The sequence below is a fragment of the Nicotiana sylvestris genome, chromosome 7 (assembly GCF_000393655.2).
Source record: "Nicotiana sylvestris chromosome 7, ASM39365v2, whole genome shotgun sequence".
In the NCBI taxonomy this organism is placed as follows: Eukaryota; Viridiplantae; Streptophyta; class Magnoliopsida; order Solanales; family Solanaceae; genus Nicotiana; species Nicotiana sylvestris.
Genome location: NC_091063.1, coordinates 131,359,347 through 131,384,984, shown reverse-complemented (window position 1 = coordinate 131,384,984; position 25,638 = coordinate 131,359,347). Strand labels below are relative to the sequence as shown.

The window sequence follows — 25,638 nt, the reverse complement described above, 5'->3', positions numbered from 1 at the left end:
CGGGTACCATCTCGGGTCTTGCAATGATGCCAATGGCTTCCTGGAGCCTATCTTCTTTTTTGTAGAGGTCCACGAGATCGGGTACCATCTCGGGACTTGCAATGATGCCAATAGCTTTCTAGAGCCTATCTTCTTTTTGGTGGAGGTCCTTGAGATCGGGTACTATCTCGAGGCTCGGTTGATGCATGGGTTTTTGACCCCAAAACATCGCATGGAGGCATTGAGTGTATGACATGGTTACGAAATGATCAAGGCGATCCCGCAAGCACATCTTCCTAAAGCGATAAACACTTTAGCCAGTATTTTTAATCGGCCTTCGAGGCAGGCGGGTGGTCACCGCTTTTTCCATGTATATATATATATGGTTGTCTTTGCCCTTTTGGATCCACTACTCTGAGTAGTTATCCTCTTTTATAGAGGTCTCCTTTCCTGTATTAGGTCCTTAATCATTTAAATTTTGACGCTCTTGCTCAAATTCCCGCTCCAATTCTCTAGTTTTACTACAGTCATGGCTGCTACGTCGGGGTCCGCTTGGCAAGGAGAAGGGAGTTCCTCCTCTGGGCATTATCATTTTAGTGGATAGTATTGTTGATGAGGTTCTTTATGGAGAAAGCAGGGCTCGAATTCACTCTTAGCCATCTCATCAGGTTGTATCGGCCTTTTCACTATCGAGGTCTGTTAACCCTATGATGCCGATCTACCACGCCTTTCATTGTTAATGATGAAGAAGATGGAGATCGGGGGTGGATGAGCCGATTCGTCCGATTACGGACTGTCGATATTATTCCAGTGGAGTTTCTGCCATTTCCTAAGGAATGGAATTTTACATGTAAGTGGTACACTCGTGCCTTCATAGTTTTGTTTATGGCGAAGGCGGGCTCCGTAAATGCGCCTTCTTTTCCTTTTCTGCAGCGATTTCATGGATGCTGGGTGAGGTCCCCGATATGCCGGATTAGATTTGGAAGTTGGCGACCCACTCGACTTGCAATGAGCGTAAGTGATGAGCTTTAACTAAGGATAGGTGGGAGGCAAAATACCACAGTACGTGCTATGTGATTTGCTTCCCCCTTTCTCTCGGAAGGGCGCTTTTTCTTTCTGCATACTAACTCTGTTATTGTAGGTATTGGGGAGTCCCTTAAAGAGAGGTCGTGCCCTTTAGAAGAGAGAGAAGGCCTGTCGGCTTCAGGACTGGGGGATTAAAATAATAACAATAAGCAGGAGAGGCCTTTGCAGGACGATAGTGATTGTAGCAATATGAGTCCGGCTCAAAGGCTTAGAGAGGGCGTTTCAGCCGAACTTGCAGCACCCGAGGGTTCTCTGCCGTTGGCTTCTTCTCCTGTCAAAGGTACTTCAAGGGATGTTTGACGCCAAGGGGCGCGTATATCGGGCGACCGTGTCCCAAACCAGGGCGGTTTTATCGGGGTATATGGAGCCACACTAGTAGATGTACTCTCAACTCTTGAGGAAGCTCAGCGGTTCTACTTGGAGGTAGGTTCAGGCCGTTCGTACTAGTTTTATAGCTTTGTAATTTTCACTTTCTTACCATGTTTCTCTTCTACAGGCTTTTAATAAGCTTAAATCTGTGCTGCTTCGTCGTGAGGCCAGATAGCGAAAATCCATGGATGAGGAGAAATCCCTTAGGCTTCTTTGCGATAAAAGGGAAGATGAGTTGGCGCGTTTACGGTATAAGGCGAGTCAAAGCTCGAATTATGAGAGCTTCCTAAAGGAGCATGTAGTTTTGTTCCGAGGGAGTGCGTGTTCCTTCTTCTAGATCCCGAGGCTAACATTTTGTTTATTTCAGTTGCAGAAATAGACGGAGGACCTGGAGTGCCTTCAGAATGAAGCTGGCCGAGCCAAGCACGAGTACGATGAGTTAAAGGCTTAGGCGGATGTTCAGGCATCAGCGGGGAAGGGTGCTCTGGCTAAAGCCTCCGCCTTTGAGGTTCAACTTTGCTTAGCTCGTGATAATAGCTTGGTTCGAACATATATGATTAGAAAGCTCGAGTCTGAGCTTTTAAAGATAAAGGCCGAGGTTGTGGATGCCCGGGCTGAAGCCGTAATGAGCCGAACTAAGGCTGACAAGAAAGTGGCAGTCTATTTAAAGGACGATGCCGATGCTCAAGTTGAGCTGAGAAGGACTCTTGACTGCGGGGGTAGGAGCAAGGAATATGCTCAGTGTTAATCTCGAAGGGAAACCCTCAAGGAATAGGGTCTTCGATCTCTTGGAAGAGATAAAGTAGGCGAAGGCGGAAAAATATGATGTTAAGCTCCTTCTGTTTGATGCCGAAGATAGCGAGAAAGAGGCCGACGAGCCATAGTCCCTGAGGGGGATGTAGATTAGGCCTTCCTTTTCTGTGTATAGTGCTTTTAAAGAGCTCTTATAAATGGAGATTGTATTTTTTCGCATATATGTACGAAAGGAAGCCTTGCGGTTTTATTTTTCATGCATTCCTCTTTGTTTTGATTTTAGCCAGATGAACTAGTCTTCAAGTTAAAAGGGAACCCTCATATCCATGTTATGGCCCTGGGGCTCATTGGGCTAGCCCGCATGCTCTTACGCACTTGGTCAGTACGACCTTTTAGTGTAAGCTGACGTTTTGAGCTCTTATGCTTTTGCTCTGAGGCATATTTAGTCAACTGTTTAAGGTTCAGTTTCTGAGTCGGGTATCAACTCAAGCTCATTCGACCCTCAAGTTTTTTGGATTTCAAGCTAGCGATAGTGGCTCTTATGCTTTGGGTCGATGCGACCTTTTATATGGGCTGGCGATAGTGGCTCTTATGATTTGGGTCGATGCGACCTTTTATATGAGCTGGCGATGGTGGCTCTTACGCTTTGGGTCGATGCGACCTTTTATATGAGCTGGCATCAGTGGCTCTTATGTTTTGGGTCGATGCGCTCTAATATAGGCTTTATTTTTCCCTCGATAAGGATTTTTTGAAATAATGTTTGCCTGACTCTTCGACGGTTTGATAAAAACCTCGATTGTGAGTCGTTATATGGCGATGATCGAGCACCTCGGGAGGTTTGGCTTGGTGGTTGAGTATCTCGAAGCCTGTGTTTAGAAGCTGACATGGTCAAAGCTCTTTTGCCTATGTCAAGGGTAGCATGTTTAACCGGTTCTTTTCGAAGTATATTCGAAGTAATTTAAGGCTTGTGATTTTATAGCGACGGTCGGGCATCCTCGGGTCGCATTAGTTTGGCTGGTACAGCCTTGTGACCTAGTCATTTGTGTTTGGCCGGAGCCTTTTAGTCCCGAGTGAAGTAGTTTCGGCGTCTATATCGAGGGTTTGCCTTTTTAGGGCCTTACAAGTTCGATATATAGCCTTAACTTTGAGATCTGGTTTATGCCTTTAGTAATGTCATACAAATTTTACATGCCTTTGAGGTGTTACAGTTTTGGATACTTGGTACAAGTATGATTCATGCCTTGCTTGAGGTAAGGCATGAGGTCTTACATATATTGTCACTGGGTACAAGTGTGGTTCATGCCTTGCTTGAGGTCTTACAGATATTGTTGTTGCCTTATATAGGTCTTACGAGACTGAGGCTGTCAGCATATGGTCTTATGGCCTCGGGTTTTGATAAGTAGATGGGGGTGGTGATTGGCGGCAGTCCCCTAGTCATCGAGGGTTTCTTGGCTCGCGAGCCATTACTCGTAAACTTGGTATTGCCTCATTGAGGGCTTGCGATTTTGGAGTTTCCGATCCGGAGGTCATGTGGCCTTGAGTTTTCGACACCAGTCCCTGAGTGTTTGGGATGTTTTTGGCTCTGGAGCTGTTTTGTGATCTTGATGTTGCCTCATTGAGGGCTAACGAGTTAGGAGCTTTGACCCAGGGGTCACATTGTTTCGAGTTGTTGATGCCAATCCCCGAGTTTTTGGGATGTTTTTGATAGAGGAACCGCTTTTGCAAAATAACCGAGTTTCTTTTGAAGCGTGAAATGCTTTGATGGAAAGTATTCTTCGATTACTTGGTACAAGAATACAAGTATTCCCTATCAGGGGCCTGGCTATTCTATACGGACACAATTCGTTCGACCGTTTGGCCCGGTACATCATTTTCCTATCGAGACCCTATTTGACGTATCTTGGCTTCTCCGAGTAGGTGACCTTCCGGGGGGATGCCCCCCCAGTATTTGAGGTTGATTACAAAAGAAGCCTTGAATAATTGTTGAGTCTTTCTTAGGTAGCATATGGATGTTGCCTCGTTAAAAACCTTGCCGGTAAAACCTTTTTTTGATAAAAACCCGGTCGAAGGAAAAGAGTGCAACACATGTTTTTGAAACCTAAGGCCTTCGAGTTCGAGAGTGCTTTGGCCATTTCAATTGGATACCTGCACTCAGGTTAGTGTAGAATGTAATTGAAATAAAAAGGAGACGGTCATACCTTAGTATAAAATGTGTCGGTAGTGTTTCGAGCCCTGATATGTTTCAATCGCTTGTGATGAGAAAGCGGTATGGTCCTCTGCTTTGTTTAGTTGGGGGTAGCCGAGAGTGTAGCTTGTTACCACTATTTTACTATTTTCTTATCCTTCGGCTCCTTCAAAGGTGAAGGTACTGGTGTCGGCATCACATCGTGCATCGCGAATATTTCTCTTGCTGCATGCTGTTCCCCGTAGACAGTTTTAATCCCATCCTTTGTCGGGAATTTCATCATTTGATGGAGGGTGGATGGTACTGCTCTCATGCAGTGTATCCATGGCCTTCCGAGCAAGGCGTTGTACCTCATGTCTCCTTCGATGACATGGAATTTTGCATTTTGGGTTGTGCCGGCCACGTTGACTAGGAGGGTGATTTCCCCTTTCGTTGTTTCGCTTGCCATGTTGAATCCGTTGAGGACTCGAAAGGCAGGTACGATTTGGTCAAGCATTCCGAGCTGCTCTACCACCCTCGACCTAATAATGTTGGCCGAGCTACCTGGATCCACAAGTACACGTCTAATTTGAAATGTATTTACAAGGAAAACGATTACTAGTGTGTCGTTATGAGGCTGAGACAAGTCTCGATGTCCTTGTCATTGAATGTGAGAGCATCTTTGGGTATGTAAACCCGAGTTCGCTTTTCTCTAGTGATGGATGTTTTTGTTCTTCTCATCATGGGCTTTTGTGGGGGCATCGATGCCTTCCAAGATCATGTGGATGACATGTTGTGGCTCATTCGTTTCATTCTTCTTGGCCGCCTCTCTTTCCTGGAACTGATTTTTGGCCCGGTCGCTGAGGAATTCTCGATGGTGACCTTTACTGAGTAGTCGGGCTACTTCTTCTCGGAGCTAGTGCAATCCTCGGTCCTGTGGCCGTGTGTATTGTGAAATTCACACTCTAAGTTATGATTTCTTTGCGAAGGATCTGATTGCACAGGCCTAGGCCACCTGGAGTTCTCTGATTTTACTGATGGCGAAGACGATGTCTGATACGTCGACATTGAAGTTGTATTTCGACAAGCAAGGTGCCTCCGTTGGCCCTGTGTGCCTGTCGAATCCAGCTCTGTTGATGAGTCCCCGAGGATTCTAGCCTCGGTCCATCCTTCGATCATTGCGGGGTATGTTGCGCCTCACGGCATTTCTTCTATCTTCAGTGTAAGGTTGGTATCTTTCCTTGTTTGGCTTTGGCTCTTTTGCCGGAAGCCTGCTGGGATATACCGAGCCCGAGGGGGATCCTAGTTGGTCGTCCTCACCCCTGATTTTCGATTGATATCGATTGTGAACGTTTGACCAGTTCACGATGGGGTATTCAACCAGATTCTGTTTCAGCTACTTCGAAGCCACCGAGCTTCGTTCATTCAGACCTTGAGTGAAGGCCTGTACTGCCCAATCGTCAGAGACTGGTGGTAGTTCCATTCATTTCATTTGAAAGCGAGATACGAACTCTCACAACATCTCGTTCTCCCTTTGCTTGATTTTGAAGACTTCAGATTTACTTGTGGCCACCTTGATGGCCCCGACATGTGCCTTTATGAAAGAATCTGCCAGCATAGCAAATAAATCTATAGAGTTAGGAGCTAGGTTGTGATACCACATCATGCCCCCTTTCTAGAGTGTTTCCCCGAATTTCTTAGCAAGACAGACTCAATCTCATCGTCCTTTAGGTCGTTGCCCTTCACTGTGAAAGTGTATGCAGTGACTTGCTCGTTAGGTCCGAGGTTCCGTTGTACTTCGGAAGCTCGGGCATTCTGAACTTCTTTGGAATGGGTTTTGGGGACGCTTCCTACGGGAATGGCTTTTGCACGAACTTCTTCGAGTCTACCCTTTTAGAATCGGGGGTGTGCCTGGAATTTGATCGACCCTGGAATTGTAGGTCTCTACCTTCTTATTGTTGGCTTCTATCTTTTTCTCGCCCGACTCGACCCTCTTTGTGAGGTCCTCGAGCATCTTTACGATAGTAGGGTTGGCTGCCGACCCGTTGTTGCTTGATCTCTCTGGTACCTGCTCGGCTGGGGGGCCATCCTCGGTGCTACCGTGTTGAGAGTTTTCTGGTGACTTTGTAGCTGAGCAATCGCCAACTATTGTGCCTGTAACATTTCAAAAATAACATGAAGACTAACCTCTCGTTCTTCCCTAGTTGGGTTTTTTTGTGCTTCTTTTTGGTCTCCTTGGTGCACGCTCCTATTAGTGTGGGAGCTTATATCGATGTGTTGGGCATCGTGTGAGACCGTGTCCACGGGAATTGGTTCTGGTGCGTTCTCAGCGTTTCGTGGTGGTACACCAACACCTGGAACATCCACATCATTCTCTCCATGGTTCTCAAGATTGTTGTTCACTGAGTCAGATATTTTAACCTGAAATCAAAGATCATGGGCAAGAAAAAGTGTGAAAGATAACTTGTCTTGTATAGTAAAACCAACAAGAAAATAATCACTATTATTTTTAGACCCACAGTGGGCGCCAAACTGTTTATCGTAAAAAGGATAATAACAATTAAATTTGATTTTGTGGTTTTAAAAATATGTGATCTATTTTTATGCTAGTTGTTAGGGCAATAGATGCTAAGTGAGGTATTTGGAATCAAGATGAGAGCTTAAAAAAAGATGTTAACCAAACCGAAATACCGAATGGCTGTCGATCGGGGCCTCGAGCTTGTTTATTCGGGGCCTCGGGGTCGAGTCTAATGTCCTGCTGAGGGTAGTCGATGTAGACTAACAGTGATAATAAAATCAATGATGACTCTTTATGGACAATAATAAGCAATAAATGATGAACAATAATAGAACACAATAAGTATAAGCAATAAATGAAGTGATGAGATCAAGAGAATATGTTAGAGAGCAGAGAGAATGTTCTTGTGTATTTCGTATTGAGCAACAGATGTTTACAAAATGGCACGGATCCCCTTTATAAATGAGGGGGAATCCCAACATAGTACAAATGTATTTATTACAAAGATATGGAGATGATACAGCTAGTTAATGCCTTGATTTGTTTTTTTTTGGACTAGTCAACTAGACTTTGTCAGCTCTATTTATGCGCCTTGGAAACTCCCCACTTTCTCCCCGTAACTGTCGGTCTGTACTACCCCGAGGTCGAGCGTTGATAGCCCTCGAGGGATGAAACTCGACCGTAGTCTCGAGCCTTCGAGATGTGCTTACGAGGTGACGTAACGACGGAAAATTGGACCCTCCGATTTTACCGTATACAATAAGACAAATGGGTATTGGAATATATGAGAAAAGTGGAACGAACATCAACTTGAATTCTTATGGAAAGGTAATATTTCGGACTATCTCTTTTTGGAGTCAACTTTTCATCAGAGTGCTTATCAGATTCAATATTACATACCTTTTTCCTTCTCTCTTCTACTATTTATATGTGATATTTTCAAAATCCTAAAAAAGTACAGCAGAGGGAATATTCAATGGAATATTCCCTTTGAAAGTTCCAAAACTATATTAGTCGTTATTCCTTTTCTTGCTGCTCTCCCTCGACCTTAGGAGCTTACTCGGCGGCTCCATATTATTAAGCCCGGATCAACCTCGGCCTAGTCATTCACGATGGAGCACAGTTCTCACACTTAGTCATCTCTTCATGCCGAATTTCCTTGGCCGGATTTCGACCCATACAATTTACATGTACATAATGGAACATGGGCCATCCTTCAAACGGGATATTTGTGAAAAGTGAATAATGTAAAAATTGTATGGGTTAGCCATTTTTTAGATCGATTTTCAAAATTAGCCAGTATTAGGAAATTTATTTAAAAGTAATCACTATTAATGCAGAGATACCGTGACAGTAACATGGATTTCAAACTTAAGCAAGTAAAAGTCTATCCAGAATATTTATCATTGAATTTTATTTTATAAGATTCGAAAAAATTGATTAATGGCTATTTATTAACTTTACCTGCGAATAACGGAGCTTGGACCATACTTCATTCTGGGCCAAGTGATGGTAGGTTCATGGCATATGAAAATTAGGTTTAGTGTTGATGTATCCATCAAATCAATCAAATCAACAGGCTTCTTGCATACATTTTAAATAGAAATAAATAAGGTAATGTCATCAATATGGTTGATTTGATTTGTATATCTGTACTAGCTCGTGACCTTCATCACTACTGCACACAAAGAAGTAAAAAGTCTGCAGTAACTCTGATGGAGTATTTTTATTCGTGACATTCACCTTTCTTTACCTCACAACCTAACAGTCCCTTACCTCATTGCAGGCTCAAGACGCCTAGAAACCTAGAGTCCGGAACCTACATATTATTTTTTTTACTCAAATTACGTTAATAGGTGTTAAAAAAAATACATATCTATATATAGCGTGCAATTAAAAAACGATATAGCTTAACGGTAACGTTTGCCATTAAGATATAGCATCTTGTATTCATACGCTATACATATAGCGAAAAAAACGCTATACCCTGATTATGGACCCACCAATAATTGACTGACATAACAATAATTTAATTGTGTATAGCGTGTAATTAAAGAACGATATACGTCAAAAAAGTTTCATATCCCGGGCTAGCCATTTCCTATATAAAATGGTTAGGATTTTAGGAAAATTCGTTCACATAAAATTCTAACTCCCATTCAATTTTTTCTTGTTGTTAAATTCTGAAGCATTTTTTTCGTAATGTCTGAAGAGCGTAGAATAAGAGTTTCATTATATTGGGGGGTGAGGTTGTGATGGAGAATAACTCTGTGAGGTATAGTTTATCTCCACAGGGTCATGTTAAATTATCACTTACAATAGAGTATGATAAATTGATATCGGTTTTATGCAAAAAAAAAAATGTGCGGAAACGTTCAGTGATATTTAAAGTAACCGGAAGATATCCGTATTCCGTCACTCCGCAAGGGGCTACTTTTTACTGGAGTTAAACATCTACGATGATGAAACTTTGAGGGATTTTCTGAGGACTCCGGATGAATACCGAGAATATCTTGTAATCAAAATGTTGGATATGTACGTCAAGGTCGAAGACGTTCCAAACAATGAGGTTGCCAGACAGGTTCCGGATAACCCCCGGTCATCGGGTGGCTATTCTGGAGGAGTTTTTGCCGGACAGATTCCGGATGAAAGAGTTTTCCTTGATTTAAACTTATCTCCGTCTGCTTTACATAATTCACAAGACGAATGGTAAGCTTCAATTTTCCTTTGTGTTGCGATGTACATTTTTGTTGTATTGAATTGTATTAACGCTCATATATTTAATAGGGGTACAGGCCGGATATGAATTTTACAAATTATGAACCCAAGCATAGTTTTGGTGTGTTGGATCATGGTGGTCTATCCGGGAGCCATCACCTAAATGAAAATGTCCATCATGGAATTTCATCACATTACGACTTGTAAGTGAAGTTATACAGCTATATGGAAAGTATTTATTAAATCCAGTATCTTATTATTTTGTTGATTGTGCAGTGAAAACGAGCAAGTTGAACCAAATGTACTCACTCAATTGCCCGAAGACGATGTATTAAATCGGGATCTGGCATATGCACAGAGTGAAGAAGTGAACAGTGGTGCCTGAGGCGCATCGCATCCCTCCTGGGTACGCAATCGGGATCGTCATCATCAAGTCGCATCCTTTAGCCGGATGCGCCGCTGCATGATCATTAGTGGTGCTGACATGATCAATAGAAGGGGCCGTCAGTCCAGTAAAAACCTACATAAAAATAAAAAACTCAGTATAGCAAAGTATATAATAAATCACAACAATTTAAATTGTCGTACCACTATCTCGTCGGGCTCCTGAATGTAATCATCTGTCGCAGCCATGTCAACATCGCGTTCAGCCTTAAAAATGAAATTAACAAAGTTATGAAAAATAAAGACAAATTCTAATTCAATACTATAAAAACCATATATGCACCTGTGATGATGAACCATAACTCAACCGGCACCCACTATGTAAATCTCGGGTCGGCCAATCCTCAGCAACAGTAGACGGGCTTGAAAAGTATGTATCCTAATCCACTCCAGAAAGGTGCGTGCCCATGATCAATAATTGACCTGACGGGGTCACCTGCGAAGTCCCTAGAGTGAGATTCATCCCAAGGTTGTATGACGACATGTCCGTCTCATGTAGGCCACCCAGCAAATCGGAAACAACATAATCAGCAGGGGCCTCAACGCCCCCTTGATGGGGACCACCTCCTCTCCGCCCACCGCCACGTCGTCCGGCACCCCTGCCTCGTCGGGCACCACCACCTCGTCGGGCACCTCCACTTCGTCGGGCACCTCCACTTCGTCGGGCACCACCACCTCGTGCCACACCAGGGCCTCGCTCATACTGCTTTGGCTCTACATAATCAGGCATGTGTGCCAAATGCTGATCCTCCCGAGCTCGCTGCAGTGTCCGGGCTGCCAACTCTACAAATCGACGGCTGTAATCCTGTAAGGCGTCCATCCTACATCTGCAGTCCCATCTGATACACTATATGTAGTCCAATAGCCTACACAACGTATAACATATAAACTACATATACTGCACTAAATAAAACATATTATAATGAATAATAACAGAAAACATACCAGCGTCTCGTGTCGCCCGACGTATGGAACGTACCGACTGCCAGCCTGATGAATAGGGCTCCCGATAAAAATTTGGGTGACATGCCGGTACCAGGACATATACCTCTGAATAGCCACCTCTTGAATCTGTGTAGGTGGGGGTTGAATCATCTGATCTCGATGGTCCCAAATATGGATCTGCGCCGCTAACCATGCCATAAATGCATCGTCCACCCTGAAACGATCATCCCTCTGATAATGTGTAGGCTCCCATATAGGCCCCCTCGGTATATACTGCGGGCGGCCAAACTACCGAAGTACCCGCTCCGAGGCATGATGCTCCACAATATCGAGGCATATGAGTGGGGCAGAAGTGCTCCAAATCAATCGACCGGCCGAGCAATAAGCTGGCAGGGAAGCTATCAAATCGTCGCTGTATAGCGTCCAGATGAACTATAAAATAAGAACATGAAACGTGAGTATGCGCAACACTAAGTTAATCTACACCAGGTAAGTTTAGGTACATATTTACATGTGTGCCCTCCAACAGATCCAACATATCCCTGCAGAGGGGAAGATTATGATGAGCACCATACTCTCGTTAAAGTGTACGGTGGAGAACCCACCTCCTGGCTAGAGGGAGAAACGGAGGTGCTACATAGGAGGTAATTGTGATCGAGGTGGTTGAAACTGCAAGAAACGCTCCCAGTCCCAAACCTAACATACAAAGTTGACATAAGGTTTAAGATAAATTCTAACTAGGTAGATTGGAAATGATGAAATGATTATTTAAATATGTTGTCACCTGTAGAAGCGGCATAAAACCACAAACATCTCTCTGAGTGCCCATGCTCGCCCGACACATCTGCCTATACATGTAGCCGAGAACAGCAACACCCTAGCTGTAATAGGGTAACTCATCTAGCAGCTGAAGATGATGCAAAAATCTCAGGCTGACTAGGTTCCCCGAAGTGTTCGGGAACAAGACCCCTCTAAATAGAAGAAGCAACAACAACCTCGTATGCCGGGTGATATGTACCTCCTTTGTATCATCGGTGATATCGGGGTGGAGTAACTCTAGGTATTGTCTAATAGGGGTCAAAGTCAACCGACTAGCACCCGACGATGCAGTCTCATCCTATGGCCTGAAACCCGTGAGCTGCTGTAGCATGTCCAAATAAGCATCACACGACATATATCTCATAGCAATAGGCAGTGAAACGGCTATGCCATCAACGAGGAGGCTATATAAAACCTCTACGTCCTGCAGCGTGATGGTAACCTCGCCAATGGGCAGGTGAAAAGTGTGCGTCTCCGGTCACCACCGCTCAATCAACGCCGTGATCAAAGCCCAATCAACCTGTATCCGCCCGATCTCAATAATCCTATAGAATCCCGTATCCTAGAGGTGATGGACTACATGCTCGTGGAGTTCGTTGTGCCTCAGAAAATCCCACAGGTCGTCCACTCTCCTAGCGCGGAGAGTCTGGGACAGTAACTCTCCCTCCCATATATGGGCGGACTTATGATCGCCCTGAAGCACTAATATTTGATTATTTGATCAACTGTAAATTAATATAGGCGCGTCCATGTCATCAACTGTAAATTAAACAACATTAATTCTATTTTTAATTATTTGATTGTACAAAGTATATATAGCAATTGGGTTCCAGGCTCGATATTTGAGGCTCAGTAGCACCAAACTATCATTAATAATTTATGCGTGTCAAATTCAATTTTTTGATTATTTTGTGTGTGTTTGTTTTATAATTTAAATTCTTAATTTTTAATTATTTGATTGTACAAAGTACATATAACTATTGGGTTCCAGGCTCGATATTTGAGGCTCAGTAGCACCAAACTATCACGAATAATTATGTGTGTCAAATTTAATATTTTGATTATTTAATTGTACCAAGTATATATTTTCATCTACCAGTATAAAAAATACTTAAACTATAGGGATTCTACGCTAAAATACTATACAGTTTACTACGCTAAAAGTTTCTACATTTTACTACGGTAATAAATAAACTAAATATAAACAACAAATACATTTTAATCACATAAAATTCACAAAAATACATATAACATACTAGTTTCGCAAATAAAACACAAAACGACATGAAAACACTAATATCTAAATTCAGATATTAATATAAAAAATTAAATCTCAATTTTACATTTTTTTAGAACACTAATATCTAAGTCCAGATAAATATAACATACTAGTTTCGCAAAATAAAACACAAAACGACATGAAAACACATTCAATAGGCAGTGATATATATTATTATATAAGTTTGGACATAAAATAAATCGAAATACCTCGATGTAGTGAGTGTTTTGTGTGAAAATTTGAAGACGAAGGAGTTAAACCACAATAATACATTGCTCTACTACGATGTAGGACCTACGTTCTTAACCTTTTGTGTGAGGGGGGCCCACAATTTTTTTTAAAGATCGAGCAGTGGGGGGGACCAGAAGCAGGGGGATTTTAAAAAAAATGGGGGAAAAGGTTCTGGTCGGGGAAGAAGACGAAGGGCAGTATTTAAATCGGGTATAGCATATGAAAAGAAAACGCTATATATATCGTACAATAACAAGACGTTGGCAGTCAAATCGTCAGGCGATATAGCGTGCAATTATAACACGATATACCTTAACGGCAAATGTTACCGTTAAGGTATAGCGTTTTGTAATTGCATGCTATATATAGATATGTATTTATTTTAACACCTATTAACATAATTTGAGTCAAAAAAATAATATTTAGGTTCCGGACACTAGAAACCTATACATATACAAAATCTCAGCTCTACTTTAGTTTAAAAGTTTGTTATTCCTTTTATTTTATGTGATAGTAGTTTGATTGGGCATATCTAGCAACAACAACAATAAACTCAATGTAATCCCACAAGTGGGATCTGGGAGGGTAATGTGTACGCAGACCTTATCCCTACCTTCAAGAAGGTAGAGAAGCTGTTTTCAGAAGACCTTTGGCTTAGGAAAAATGAAAATAAGGGCAACAACAAGCACACCAATTAGAAAATTGAAGCAAAAATACAAAGATACAACTAGAACTCAGTATTATAATCGGAAGGACAAATCGAAAGCAACAAAAAGTAAACACAAAAGCCAAGGACTATACATAAATAACGCTAACTCATGTACTAAAGTTATTGTACCTAGTGCGTCGTTCAGTGTTTTGAAGCCGTGAGTAACTTCACTTCATGTTTTATGACTTGTACGTATGGTCGGAATTGAATTTCGGGAAGTTCAGAGTTGTTTCGAAAGGAAAATTCTAAATTCGGAAGCTTTAAGTTGGAAGAGTTGACTAAGGTTTGACTTTTGAGTAAATAACCTCGGAATTAGGGTTTGAAGGTTCCAATAGGTTCGTATGATGAGTTCAGACTTGGGCATATGTTCGGGTTGAGTATCAGGTGATCGGGGAATATTTTGGCACTTATTATGAAAATTTGGCATTTTAAAAGTGTAAGAATTTCTTAAGTTTGATTTGAAGAGGACTTTAGTGTTACCGATATTCGTTTCAGGTTTCGAGCTTTGGAGTAGGTTCGTATTGTGATTTATGACTTGTGCGTAAAGTTTGTTGTCATTCCGGAATGTTTAAGTGTAATTCGGACGCGCTCGTCGAAGTTTTAATGTTTGAGAGTTAAAAGGAGGATTGGATCGTCGATTCATGGTTTTGATGTTGTTTGGTGTGATTTGAGGCCTCGAGTAGGTTTGTGTTATATTTTGGGACTAGTTTGTGTAATTGGATGCGGTCCCGGGGCCTCGGGTGTGTTTCAGATGTGTTTGGGTAGTATCGCGCTCTTATTTGATGTTTCAGCAGCATTTTTTTGGACATTGTAAAACCCCAGAAAATTTTGCTAAGTAATTTAAGATTTCATGGAGCCAAGGTAGGCTAATTATTTTATTTTGTGTGCAAGTGGGGATTCATGATATAATGGATATCAATTGGATATGTTAATAAGCGTATAAGTCATATTATAAGTGATTTGGGGTCTAAGGAGAGGCCTAAGTCTAAGCCAAGTTGGAAAAACATAATGGACTAAAGTTGTGAATAAGTACGCACAAGACCTCACTTTGGACAATCATATCTCCAGTTATATAAGGAGTTGTGTGATGCACAGCCTATCAAATTAAAGCTCTTTTCATCTAGTTTCCTATGCATCAAACAGTTCGACATTTGGAGGTGTATACAGAAAGTTACAACCATTTTACTGGGAATGTCTCATATGCGCGCCCAGGTGCGCGGCGGAAGTGCGACCGCGCATATTGGAAAGTATTCTACCTCTGAGCGCGACCTTAGCGCGGCCATTAGCGCGGGCGCGCTAGTAGAAGATCTCTAAATACCCCAAGATCGAGTATGGAGAGTCTCTAAGTTATTTTTTGAGCTAAGGCTTGCTCTATCAAGGGGAATCTGTCCCATACTTCCCTCCTATGATCCAAGGTAATATTTTTGGAGTATTTTGAGTTGATTACTACTCCTAAACACCTATATTAACAAGGATTGATCTTGAAAATTCAAAGATTCCCATTCAAATCCCTAAATTGATCAAGAACACTACAAGTGGGGATTTTCAAGATTCTTACTACAAGAGGTATGTCTATCATCTCTAACTACTCTATGGTGATCATTTATGTGTGGTATATACGTTAAAACTCATGGGATGGTGATTGGAACTTATAGTGCCTAACCTAGGTTGTGTTGGTGTTATAGAGATTGTGAGATGGGTTATTGAGGTATGATTCTTGGGTGTAATAGTATTATGTATACATGCATGTACAAATTAGGTTTGTGGAAAGATTGTTGAACATAAATAAGTAAAGATTGGGTTGAGGAATGAAGGAAATCTTGTAAAAGAGAATTGAAATCAAGATGCTCAACTAATGTTTGATAAAATGCTCAAATGAGCTGAAACCATGAATACCTGCCTAATTTGTGTTCAATTTTGTTATGTCTCAAGTAGATTGAGATTGCTAGAATTTTCGGAACGTCGTAGTAACTTAAGGAAAGCTTAAACAAGGTATATATGGCTAAAACCCCGTATTTTAGAAATCGAGCTTCATCGATATTTGTGTGAATATGGTAAGATTAAAGTTGAATTGTTGCATCAATTGTTATTTTACATGAATTGGTGTTGTAACCTTATATGCGTGAAAAATGTGCCTCAACATGATCAACGTGCTATCTTGATAACTTGAAAGGGGCAAAAGATATGAATTAGGTATTAAAATGCTTAGACCTTAAATTGAGATTGAAGCTGCATATAATGTGCCATCTATGTGAAGTCTTATCTATGCTCACAATTTAAATTGCTCTTGTGTGCACCTACTGTCCTAAATGGCAAATCTAACATTGAAATTGGGAATGATGTGAGATGTGACCTAGTGCCAAATATATGATGTGACAGCTGTGGCCCCAAGTTCCTATGAAATAATTTATGGGAAAGAAAGATTGAAATGAGATGATTGATGGAAATGGTAATGTCTCGGGGAGGCGGCTTAGCCGATTGGTCCATGATCAGACGCCATGATATATACACATGGTGGTAATGTATTGATGATTGAAACTGGAATGTGTGAATGAAATAATGGTAACGTCTCCAGGAGACGGCTTAGCTGATCGGGCCGTGATCAGACTCCGCACAAAGAAGCGGTGGCAAAGTGGATAATGATGCAATAGTGTGGGATGCTCCAATCTAAAATTTCAGAAACTATGTAAAAATCATGTGAACCTGCTTATATTGTTGACATGGTGCTTATTTGAAACTTTGTTGTCTTTATGATTTCCTCTTTACCCTTGTATGAAAGTTCTTTCTAATTAGATGGTGTTTAGTTATACATACTAGTGCTATTCGATGGCACTAACGTCCGTTTTGCCGGGGGCGCTATGTCTTTAAATGGATGTAGGTGTTTCTATAGCAATCAGTGTTGGTCGCAACTAGTGCCGCATCATTCTTTCAGCTGACTTGGTGGGCCCCAGTTTGTTTTGGGGTCCTGTTTCATCTGTTTATCATGTACATTGTATTTGAGGTATAGCCGGAGCCTTGTTGCCGCCATATTACTCTTCATTTGTATTTAAAGGCTTCGTAGACAGGTTGTGGGTAGTGTCGGGTATTAAAATTAAAGTAGAAATATTGATGTTTCGCAATGATGTATAAAACTTGTAATATTTTGATAATTACAATTTAAGCTGCTAATGGAAATGAAATGGAAGTTGTTAATGAAATACTTACTAAGTGTGATTAATGGAGTCCATCTGCTATTTATTCATGAATTAGTTTGGGTAGAATGAAACCTAACAGGCTTGCTCAGTCGGGTTTACTCGGTTGAGCGCCGGTCGCGCTCCTCGATTTTGGGGCGTGACAGACATAAAGGGTACTATATTAAGAAAACAACCTTTGATTTATTATTGGGTTGAACTATTAGATCCGTATAGTAATTACGAAACCATGACAACAAGAATCGTCGAATTCCGAGGTCGTATGAAAGAGTTATGCCCATTTTCTTGTCGGAAAAGACTGTTGGTTTCTGGTGCGGACTTTGTACTTCGCGAATGCGAGGGAGGTCCCACGAATGCGAAAAAGGAAATTTTGGTTGACCGGTCAACGTGAAAAATTTCTCTTCGCAAATGTGAATGTGAAGAATAAAAATCGCTCGGATAGTGTTTTAAATGGACAGACCGAGCATTTGAGTATTTTGAGCATATCTTGAGTTCAAGAACTTTGTTTGAGGTGATTTTGGCGACGTTGTTCTCGTCTCAACAAGGGGGTAAATATATCACCTTTATTTTGATGTTTTTCCATGATAAGTTTCGTTGGTTATCATTTTAATCCATGTTTAGATTGTAAAAAGTTGGGATTTTGAGCCCCAAAGTTATGTGATGGTAAATCCTTGATTTGTGGGTCAATTCATGGACGAAATTGGATGATTTTTGGAATATAAATTATATAAGTTATGGGTAATAATTATTTTTGATAATTTTTGAAATCCGGATGCGTGATCCCGGGGGTTAACTTTGTTGACTTTTCTAGAGGAGTTGAGAATTTATTTCTAATTGTTAAATTACGAGTATTAGAGTATATTTTGATTGGTTTGCACGTTGTTTGATTAGTTTCGGATGGTTTGACATCGGTTTGAGGTGTTAGAAAGGCGTTGAAGCCGGTTATCGGATTTTAGAGTGAGGTAAGTTTTATGTCTAACCTTGTGAGGGGGAAACTACCCCCTAAGTGATGTAATTGTTATGTGCTACTAGTTGTGGGTGCTACGTATGCATGAGGTGACGAGAGTCTGTACGTAGCTAAAGTATATTTATGTTCGGGCAGACTTAGGACTTTATCATGTAATATTTGAATTATTTGAACCCATTTTGCTGCCTTTTGAATATATATATATATATATATATATATATATATATATGAAATAGGGATTTGTAATATTTTAATAAATTCTTTGCATTTAAACTATATATTGTAAAGTCCTACTTGGTACTCTCTCTCTCTCTTAATCTCTAGACTTGTGTAATTTCTATTTTAATCAAATTATGAAACTGAACTTACCCCTTATATTGTTTTATACTTCTTTTTTTATGCTACTTTGTTCATCTCTTCTTGCCAACCTTTTATAGATCTAAATCTTCCTCTTAACACCTTTTTCTTTAACCACACCCTGGCCACAGCCAAACATATGTACCCATTTTAACTACTTTCTGGTAATTTATTGGGCTTAACTTAGCTTGTTTCTCCTAGAAATTTATAGGTTAATCCATTAAAAATATTAAGAAGTTGGAAAGCTAACCATATACTGAGAGTGATTTTTTAATTATTTACAAACTAAGTAATGAAATAGTACACATAAATGTAAAGTTATATATGAACATAAAGCCATAAATAAATCAGGGTTAATATCCAGAAATATAATTTCATAAAAACAGTAACTTACATGTTTACAGGAGAGAGATTTCTCTTTCGGGAAACCCTAAGGATTTTTACTAGACTTTGGCAATTAGAAAATAAACACAGTGGAACATAAACCTTTATTTATTTTACAAGTTTGAGGTAAACTCTACTAAATCATACATAAGAAATATATTACAAATTATTTTTGGGGAATGGTGGTCGGAAGTATTTTTAGGAATGGTGGTTGAAGGTGTTTTTCTGCAGACGGTTTGGTTTTTCTTCTTCTCTTGTTGTGTTTTTCTTCTTCCTTCTTCCCCTTTATATAGCCAAGTCTTTGAAGCGGATCTAAAAATGGACTTCAAATATTTCCAGAAACCTTTCTTTTCGAGCCTTGTCGGGTACTCCATTGGGACCCATCGTCACATGGCTTGAGGAGAGATTCCCTTTTGTATGTTGTTTTACAATTATTTTTCCACTCAAATTGTCTTTCAGCATTACTTTATGTCACTTTGTCTGTTGTTTTCTTCTTTTTAACATGTTATCTACATTATTGTATTGATATTACTTTTGTCTTTGTCTTGTTTAATTATTTCTGACTGAGATCTTGCTTATTTTAACGTGACCAAATTATGTAAGGCTATTGAATCAAAGCTCATTCCTGAATCATCTTTGTATGGATCTTGAGCATCTCAATAATTTAATTTTCGTCTTCATAATTATCATCTTCTTCTGAGCTTTTGGACCTTTCTGGACTTGAAATAGGACTAGAATTGTTAATCATATGTTTGTCTTGTTTTTCTTTTTCTTGAAAGAAGTTCTCTAATGTCTGTTTAATTATGTCTTCTATTTTCTCATTTTTTTTCTTTTTTTAAAATTGTACTCTTCCTTTTTAATGCTTCTCTGTGTTAGTGTTCTAGGTAATCTTCTTCTTGATGAGCCTTCATCTTCACTTTTTGGCAAAGTGATAACCATAAACGAATTTGATGTGTCTTTACCGGTCACCATTTGAACCGGAGTAGTTGTATCTTTATCCGATACAGTTTTGCTGCATTCATTGGGGAATACACACCCTTCTTATCCATTTTTTCTTGAGATGGAGAATTTTGTTTTGGACTACTCATCTCCTATCTTGTTGAGAAATAACTTGAGTCTGGGATTGTGCTAATTTAAACTTTAATGCCTGTATTCCATGTTCTAGTACCTTCATTTGCTCCATCAGTCTTGTTTTTTCATGTATCGGTGTAACGACATGGCCGATAATTTCATGAGTTATAGTCCCCATTTCTGCTTCTTTATGTGTTCTTCAGCTGTATTTCATTGTATCGTGTTGCTTTGTTTGGGTTCGAAGTGGTTTTGGAGTGAATTGAAACACATAGTCTCTTTTGAGTATGCTTTAGTTGGAAAAGTCAATCGGATGTTGACTTATATGTAAATTATCCTAGGATGGGAACTCCGATGGTTCGGTTAGCTTTGTTAGGGGATTTTGGACTTGGGAGCGCGTCCGGAATGTGATTTGGAGGTCCGTGGTTGATTTAGGCTTGAATTGGCGAAATTGAAAATTTGGCGTTTCTCGGTTGGTAGTGGAAATTTTGATATCAGGGTCGGAATAAAATTCTAAAAATTGGAGTAGGTCCGTAATGTCATTTGTGATGTGTTTGCAAAATTTCAGGTCATTCGGAGGTGATTTGGTAGGTTTCGACATCGTTTGCAAAATTCCGAAGTTTGGAGGTTCTTAGGCTTGAATCCGAGAGTGATTTGGTGTTTTGATGTTGTTTTGAGCGTTCTGAAGGTTTGAATAAGTTTGAATGGTGCTATGTGACTTGTTGGTATGTTTGGTTGAGGTCCCGAGGGCCTGGGGATGAATTTGGATGGTTAGCGGAAGAGTTGGAATTTAGTTGGTGCAGCTGAAGTTGCTTCTTCTGTTATTTCCGCACCTGCGGATAGGGGACCTTAGGTGAAAGTTCGCAAATGCGGTGTGGAAGCCGAAGAAGCGGACTTGAGGTCCAAGAAGAGAAACCGTAGATGCGGTGTGCTGGACGCATCTGCGGGACCGCAGGTGCAGTGCCTGGGGCGCAGATGTGGTCCTGAGTGTTTAAGTGAAAACCGCAGGTGCGGTTAATTGGACCGCAGAAGCGGTTGCGCAGGTGCGGTAGAAGGACCGCAGATGCGAAAATTACTGGGCAGAATGTATATAAATGTTCTTTCGTGAATTTTTGCCCATTCTTCACTATTATTGGCCGGGTTTTGAGCTTTGGGCAGTGATTTTCAAGAGGAATCGAGGGTTATCAGTTGGGTAAGTTACTTGGACCTTATTACTTGTGTTTATGATAATTTTCCTACTATTTAATCATGAAATTAGTGGTAATTTAGGGTGAAATTGAAGGGATTAGGGCTTGGAATTGGAGAGTTTAAATTGAGGATTTGAGGGACCATTTGAGGTCGGATTTTGATGATTTTGGTATGTATAGACTCGGGACTGAAAGGAGTTTCTAGTTTTGCAATTTTTGTCGGATTCTAAAACGTGGGTCCGAGGGTCGGGTTTGGGTGAACTTCGACATTTTGGTATAATTTGATATTTTTTCGTATGGAATTGATTCATTGGCCTATATTAATTGCATTGTATTGCTTTTGGTCAAACTCGGGACATTTGGAGGCTGATTTCAGAGGCAAGGGCATCGTGGAATAGGGATTTGACCGGTTTGAGGTAAGTAATGATTGTAAATCTTGTCCTGATGGTATGAAGCCCCAGATTTCACATTGTTTCACTATTTTAGGTGACGCACATGCTAGATGAAGAGCGTGTGGATGTGCACCATTGGGGATTGTGACTTGGTCAGTCCCGTAGTAACTATTAAGTTGCGTATTTGACTGAAAACTATTTGATACTTATGTGCTTTAGAAAGAATTTCTATGATTTGGGTTGAATGTCATATTTGGGCCTCGTGCCAAGCTGTTTGGATCCTTAGGGGCCTTTTATTATTATTTTCTCACTGTTTTACTTAAGATCTGTACTCAGTCATGCTATGTTTTATTGATTTCATAACTCAGTCTTTACTACTATGATTTGATGCATAAAATGATATTTTGGGCGAGCACCCTATTTTACTAATAACCCGAGTGGCTTTAGAGGTTTCTGACTGAGTGAGGCCGAGGGCCTGTGTTGTGAGGAGATTATGGGATCGGGCTGCGTGCCGCAGAATGTTTTTACTAATTTGTGATTATGAGAGGCCGAGGGCCTGATTTATTATTCCACGAGGTATCTTGTTATAGCATTTGGGCTGTAGGAGCCCCTCCGGAGTCTGCACACCCCTAGTGAGCGCGGGTACCCTGAGTAAGTGATATGATGTTATGCCCGAGGGCTGTTCTTGATTCATGTTGTGGCCGAGGGGCTAGTTACGAGTGACTATGAGGTTTTCCCGAGGGAATGATTCTGAGTGATGTTATGCCCAAGGGGCGATTTATGATTCATGTTGCCCGAGGGGCTGTTTACGAACTATGTTTTTCCCCGATGGGCTGTTATGATTTTCATCAGTTTTATTCTAAATTGCATTGAACTTCTGTTGAAACTGTTGAAAAGCATCTTCAAACGATTTTTACTGAAAACTGGATTTTAACTAGATGATTTGACTCATATACTGATTTGAAATCATGTTGTGCTTACTGAGTTTTTATGACGTGGTTTCTATGTGTTTCTTACTGCTCAGTCTCTATTTACCTTTATTACTTACTGAGTTGGCGTACTCACATTACTCCCTGCACCTTGTGTGCAGATCCAGGGGTTACTTACTGCTCAGTCTCTATTTACCTTTAGTTACCTTGTGTGCACATTACTCCGCGGATACTTGGAGTTGGCAAGGTAGCTGCATGGAGATTGCAGCCTTGCCCTTCTCCCTCCTATCTTCTTATAGATATTAGTAGTTGATTTCCAGACTATTTTTGTCTTGTTATGTATCGGAACATTGTAGTATTGCTCATGACTTAGTGACACCCGAGGTCGGGCTTTATTTTTCCGCGTTTTGGTTTTTGACTTTATATTTTTATGAGGATTTCAGTATGAAAAGGTGTTTATTTATATTTTAATGAAATGTTGAACTATTTTGGGAATGTGTGGGCTGGCCCATGATAGGCACCATCACGATTGGGTTATTTTTGGGGTCATGACAAGTTGCTATCAGAGCCTAGGTTACATAGATCTCAAGAGTCATGAGCGGGTTTAGTAGAGTCTCGTGGGTCGGTATGGAGACATCTGTACTTATCTTCAAGAGGTTGTAGAAACTTTAGAAAAAACTTCACATTTTTGAACTCTTGTCGTGCGAATCTGTTGATTCTGGTAACTAAACTTCTGTTAGTTTATTCTCATACAAATGGTGAGGACACATGCTACCGATCAGGACGAACAACCACCAGTACCACCAGTTGGGGCCACTAGAGGCCGAGGTAAGGGCAGGGGTATAACCCGCACATCAGCTAGGGCAGCACCTGCAGATTCACCAGTCGTCCTGGTTCATGATCAGGTCCCAGTTGTGGATGCTCCAGCATGACCAGCTTAGGCACTGGCCGTGCCTATTATTATTCCAAGTCTTCAGGAGACCTTGGCTTAGATCTTGACCGTATGCACCAGTCTTGCTCAGACAGTCGTTGTTTCTACTGTAGCAGCTACTTCTCAGGCTAGGGGAGGCACTCAGGCTCCTGCCGCTCGTACACCCGAGTAGGTTGTTCAGGGACTGCAGACACCAGAGGCACCACCAGCCCATCCGGTTGCACTTACCTAGGATTATGTGGTACCAGTCATGCCTGGTGATGAGTAGCATAGATTGGAGAGGTTTGATAGACTTCGGCCTCCGACTTTCAGTGGTACAAAGGGCGAGGATGCCCAAGGTTTCTTGGACAAGTGTTAGAGGATTCTACGTACAATAGGTATTTTGGAGACTAGTGGGGTCTCATTCACTATTTTTCAGCTTTTTGGAGCTGCCTTTACTTGGTGGGAGGCTTATGAGAGGCGTAGGCCTGTTGGTGCAGCGCCCCTCACCTGGCAACAATTCTTTGTTCTCTTTCTAGAGAAGTATGTGCCATAGTCTCGCATAGAGGAGCTGTGCAGGTAGTTCGAATAATTGCGTCAGGATGATATGACTGTGAAGCAATACGAGATGAGGTTTTCTAAGTTAGCCCGTCATGCTATTTGGTTGGTTCCCACAGATAGAGAGAGGATCAAGAGGTTCGTGAATGGCCTTTTATACCATTTGCGGATTCTTATGATCCGAGAGAGGGTATCTGGTGCCTCTTTTGAGGAGGTTGTTGACTTTGCTCGGTAGATAGAGTCGATTCTCCGTCAGGAGCGAGTATAGAGAGAGGCCAAGAGACCTCATGGATCTGGTAGTTTTGTGGGTGCTCCTCATGGGGGTCAATTTCAGCACGGTAGAGGCCGTCTATTCAGACATGCTCAGTCAGTACGCCGAGTTCACCGTTGGGCATCATCGGGCCATGGTTCTCATAGTTCTCATCGGGGCCATTCATCACTTAGTGCCCTCCCAACTCAGAGTGCATCCCGTGCTTCATCAGTTCAGGGCCCTTCCATGCCAGGTTCTTCTACTAGTCATCCCGGTGCTAGAGGTTCCCTTCAGTCCTCGTCACCAGCACCAAAGGGTTATTATGAGTGTGGAGAGTTGGGGCATATGTGGACATAGTGCCCTCGTCATCATAAGGGTCCACCTCAGTAGAGGAGTCAGCCATCAACTTCAGTACCAATTACTTCACCACCCACCCAGTCAGCTAGGGGTAGGGGACAGTCAGCTAGGGGTCGCCCTAGAGGGGCAGGTCGATCAGGTGGTGGCCAGGCCTGTTTCTATGCACTTCCGGCCAGACCAGATGCTATTGCTTCAGATGTTGTGATCACAAGTATTGTCTCAGTTTGCCACAGAGATGCCTTTGTGTTATTTGATCTTGGTTCCACTTTTTTATGTGTCATCATATTCTGCTTATTATTTGGATACGCCCCGTGGGTATCTTGTTTTATCTGTTCGTGTGTCTACTACGGTGGGTGATACTGTTGTTGTGGACCGTGTATATCGATCGTGTGTGGTGACTATTGGGGGTTTGGAGACCCGAGTGGACCTTTTGTTGCTTATAATGGTTGATTTTGATGTGATATTGGGCATGGATTGGTTATCTCTGTGTCGTGCTATTTTGGACTGTCATGCTAAGACAGTGACGTTGGCTATGCCAGGGGTGCCACAGATTGAGTAGTGAGGTTTGATGGATTATGTTCCCAGTAGAGTGATTTCATTCTTGAAAGCCCAACGGATGGTTAGGAATGGTAGTCTTTCTTATTTGGCCTTTGTGAGGGACGTCAGTTCAGAGACTCCTTCCATTGATTCAGTTCTGATAGTGAGGGATTTTCCGGATGTGTTTCCTGCAGACCTACCGAGCATGCAGCCAGACAGGGATATTGACTTCGATATTGATTTGGTGCCGGGCACGCAGCCTATTTCTATTCCACTGTACCGTATGGCACCAGCGGAGTTGAAGGTGTTGAAGGAGCAACTTCAGGAACTCCTTGATAAGGGGTTTATTCAGCCTAGTGTGTCGCCTTGGGGTGCGCCTGTTCTGTTTGTGAAGAAGAAGGATGGCACGATGAGGATGTGTATTGATTACAGGTAGTTGAACAAAGTCACAATCAAGAACAAGTATCCTTTGCCTTGTATTGATGATTTATTTGACCAGCTTCAGGGAGCGAGAGTGTTCTCCAAGATTGATCTTAG

The 25,638-nt window shown here is 41.4% G+C and overlaps 1 protein-coding gene across 1 annotated transcript; it reads right to left on the bottom strand.

Annotated features, from left to right (window-relative positions):
- Nucleotides 1-10,151: 10,151 nt before the first annotated feature.
- LOC138873787 (uncharacterized) lies at nt 10,152-10,761 on the bottom strand. The gene is made up of 2 exons (XM_070152265.1): nt 10,468-10,761; nt 10,152-10,238 (listed from the first exon to the last, which is right to left on the bottom strand). Exons 1-2 carry the CDS (start codon nt 10,759-10,761, stop codon nt 10,152-10,154), a joined length of 381 nt encoding a protein of 126 aa, XP_070008366.1.
- Between the last annotated feature and the right edge of the window lie 14,877 nt (nt 10,762-25,638).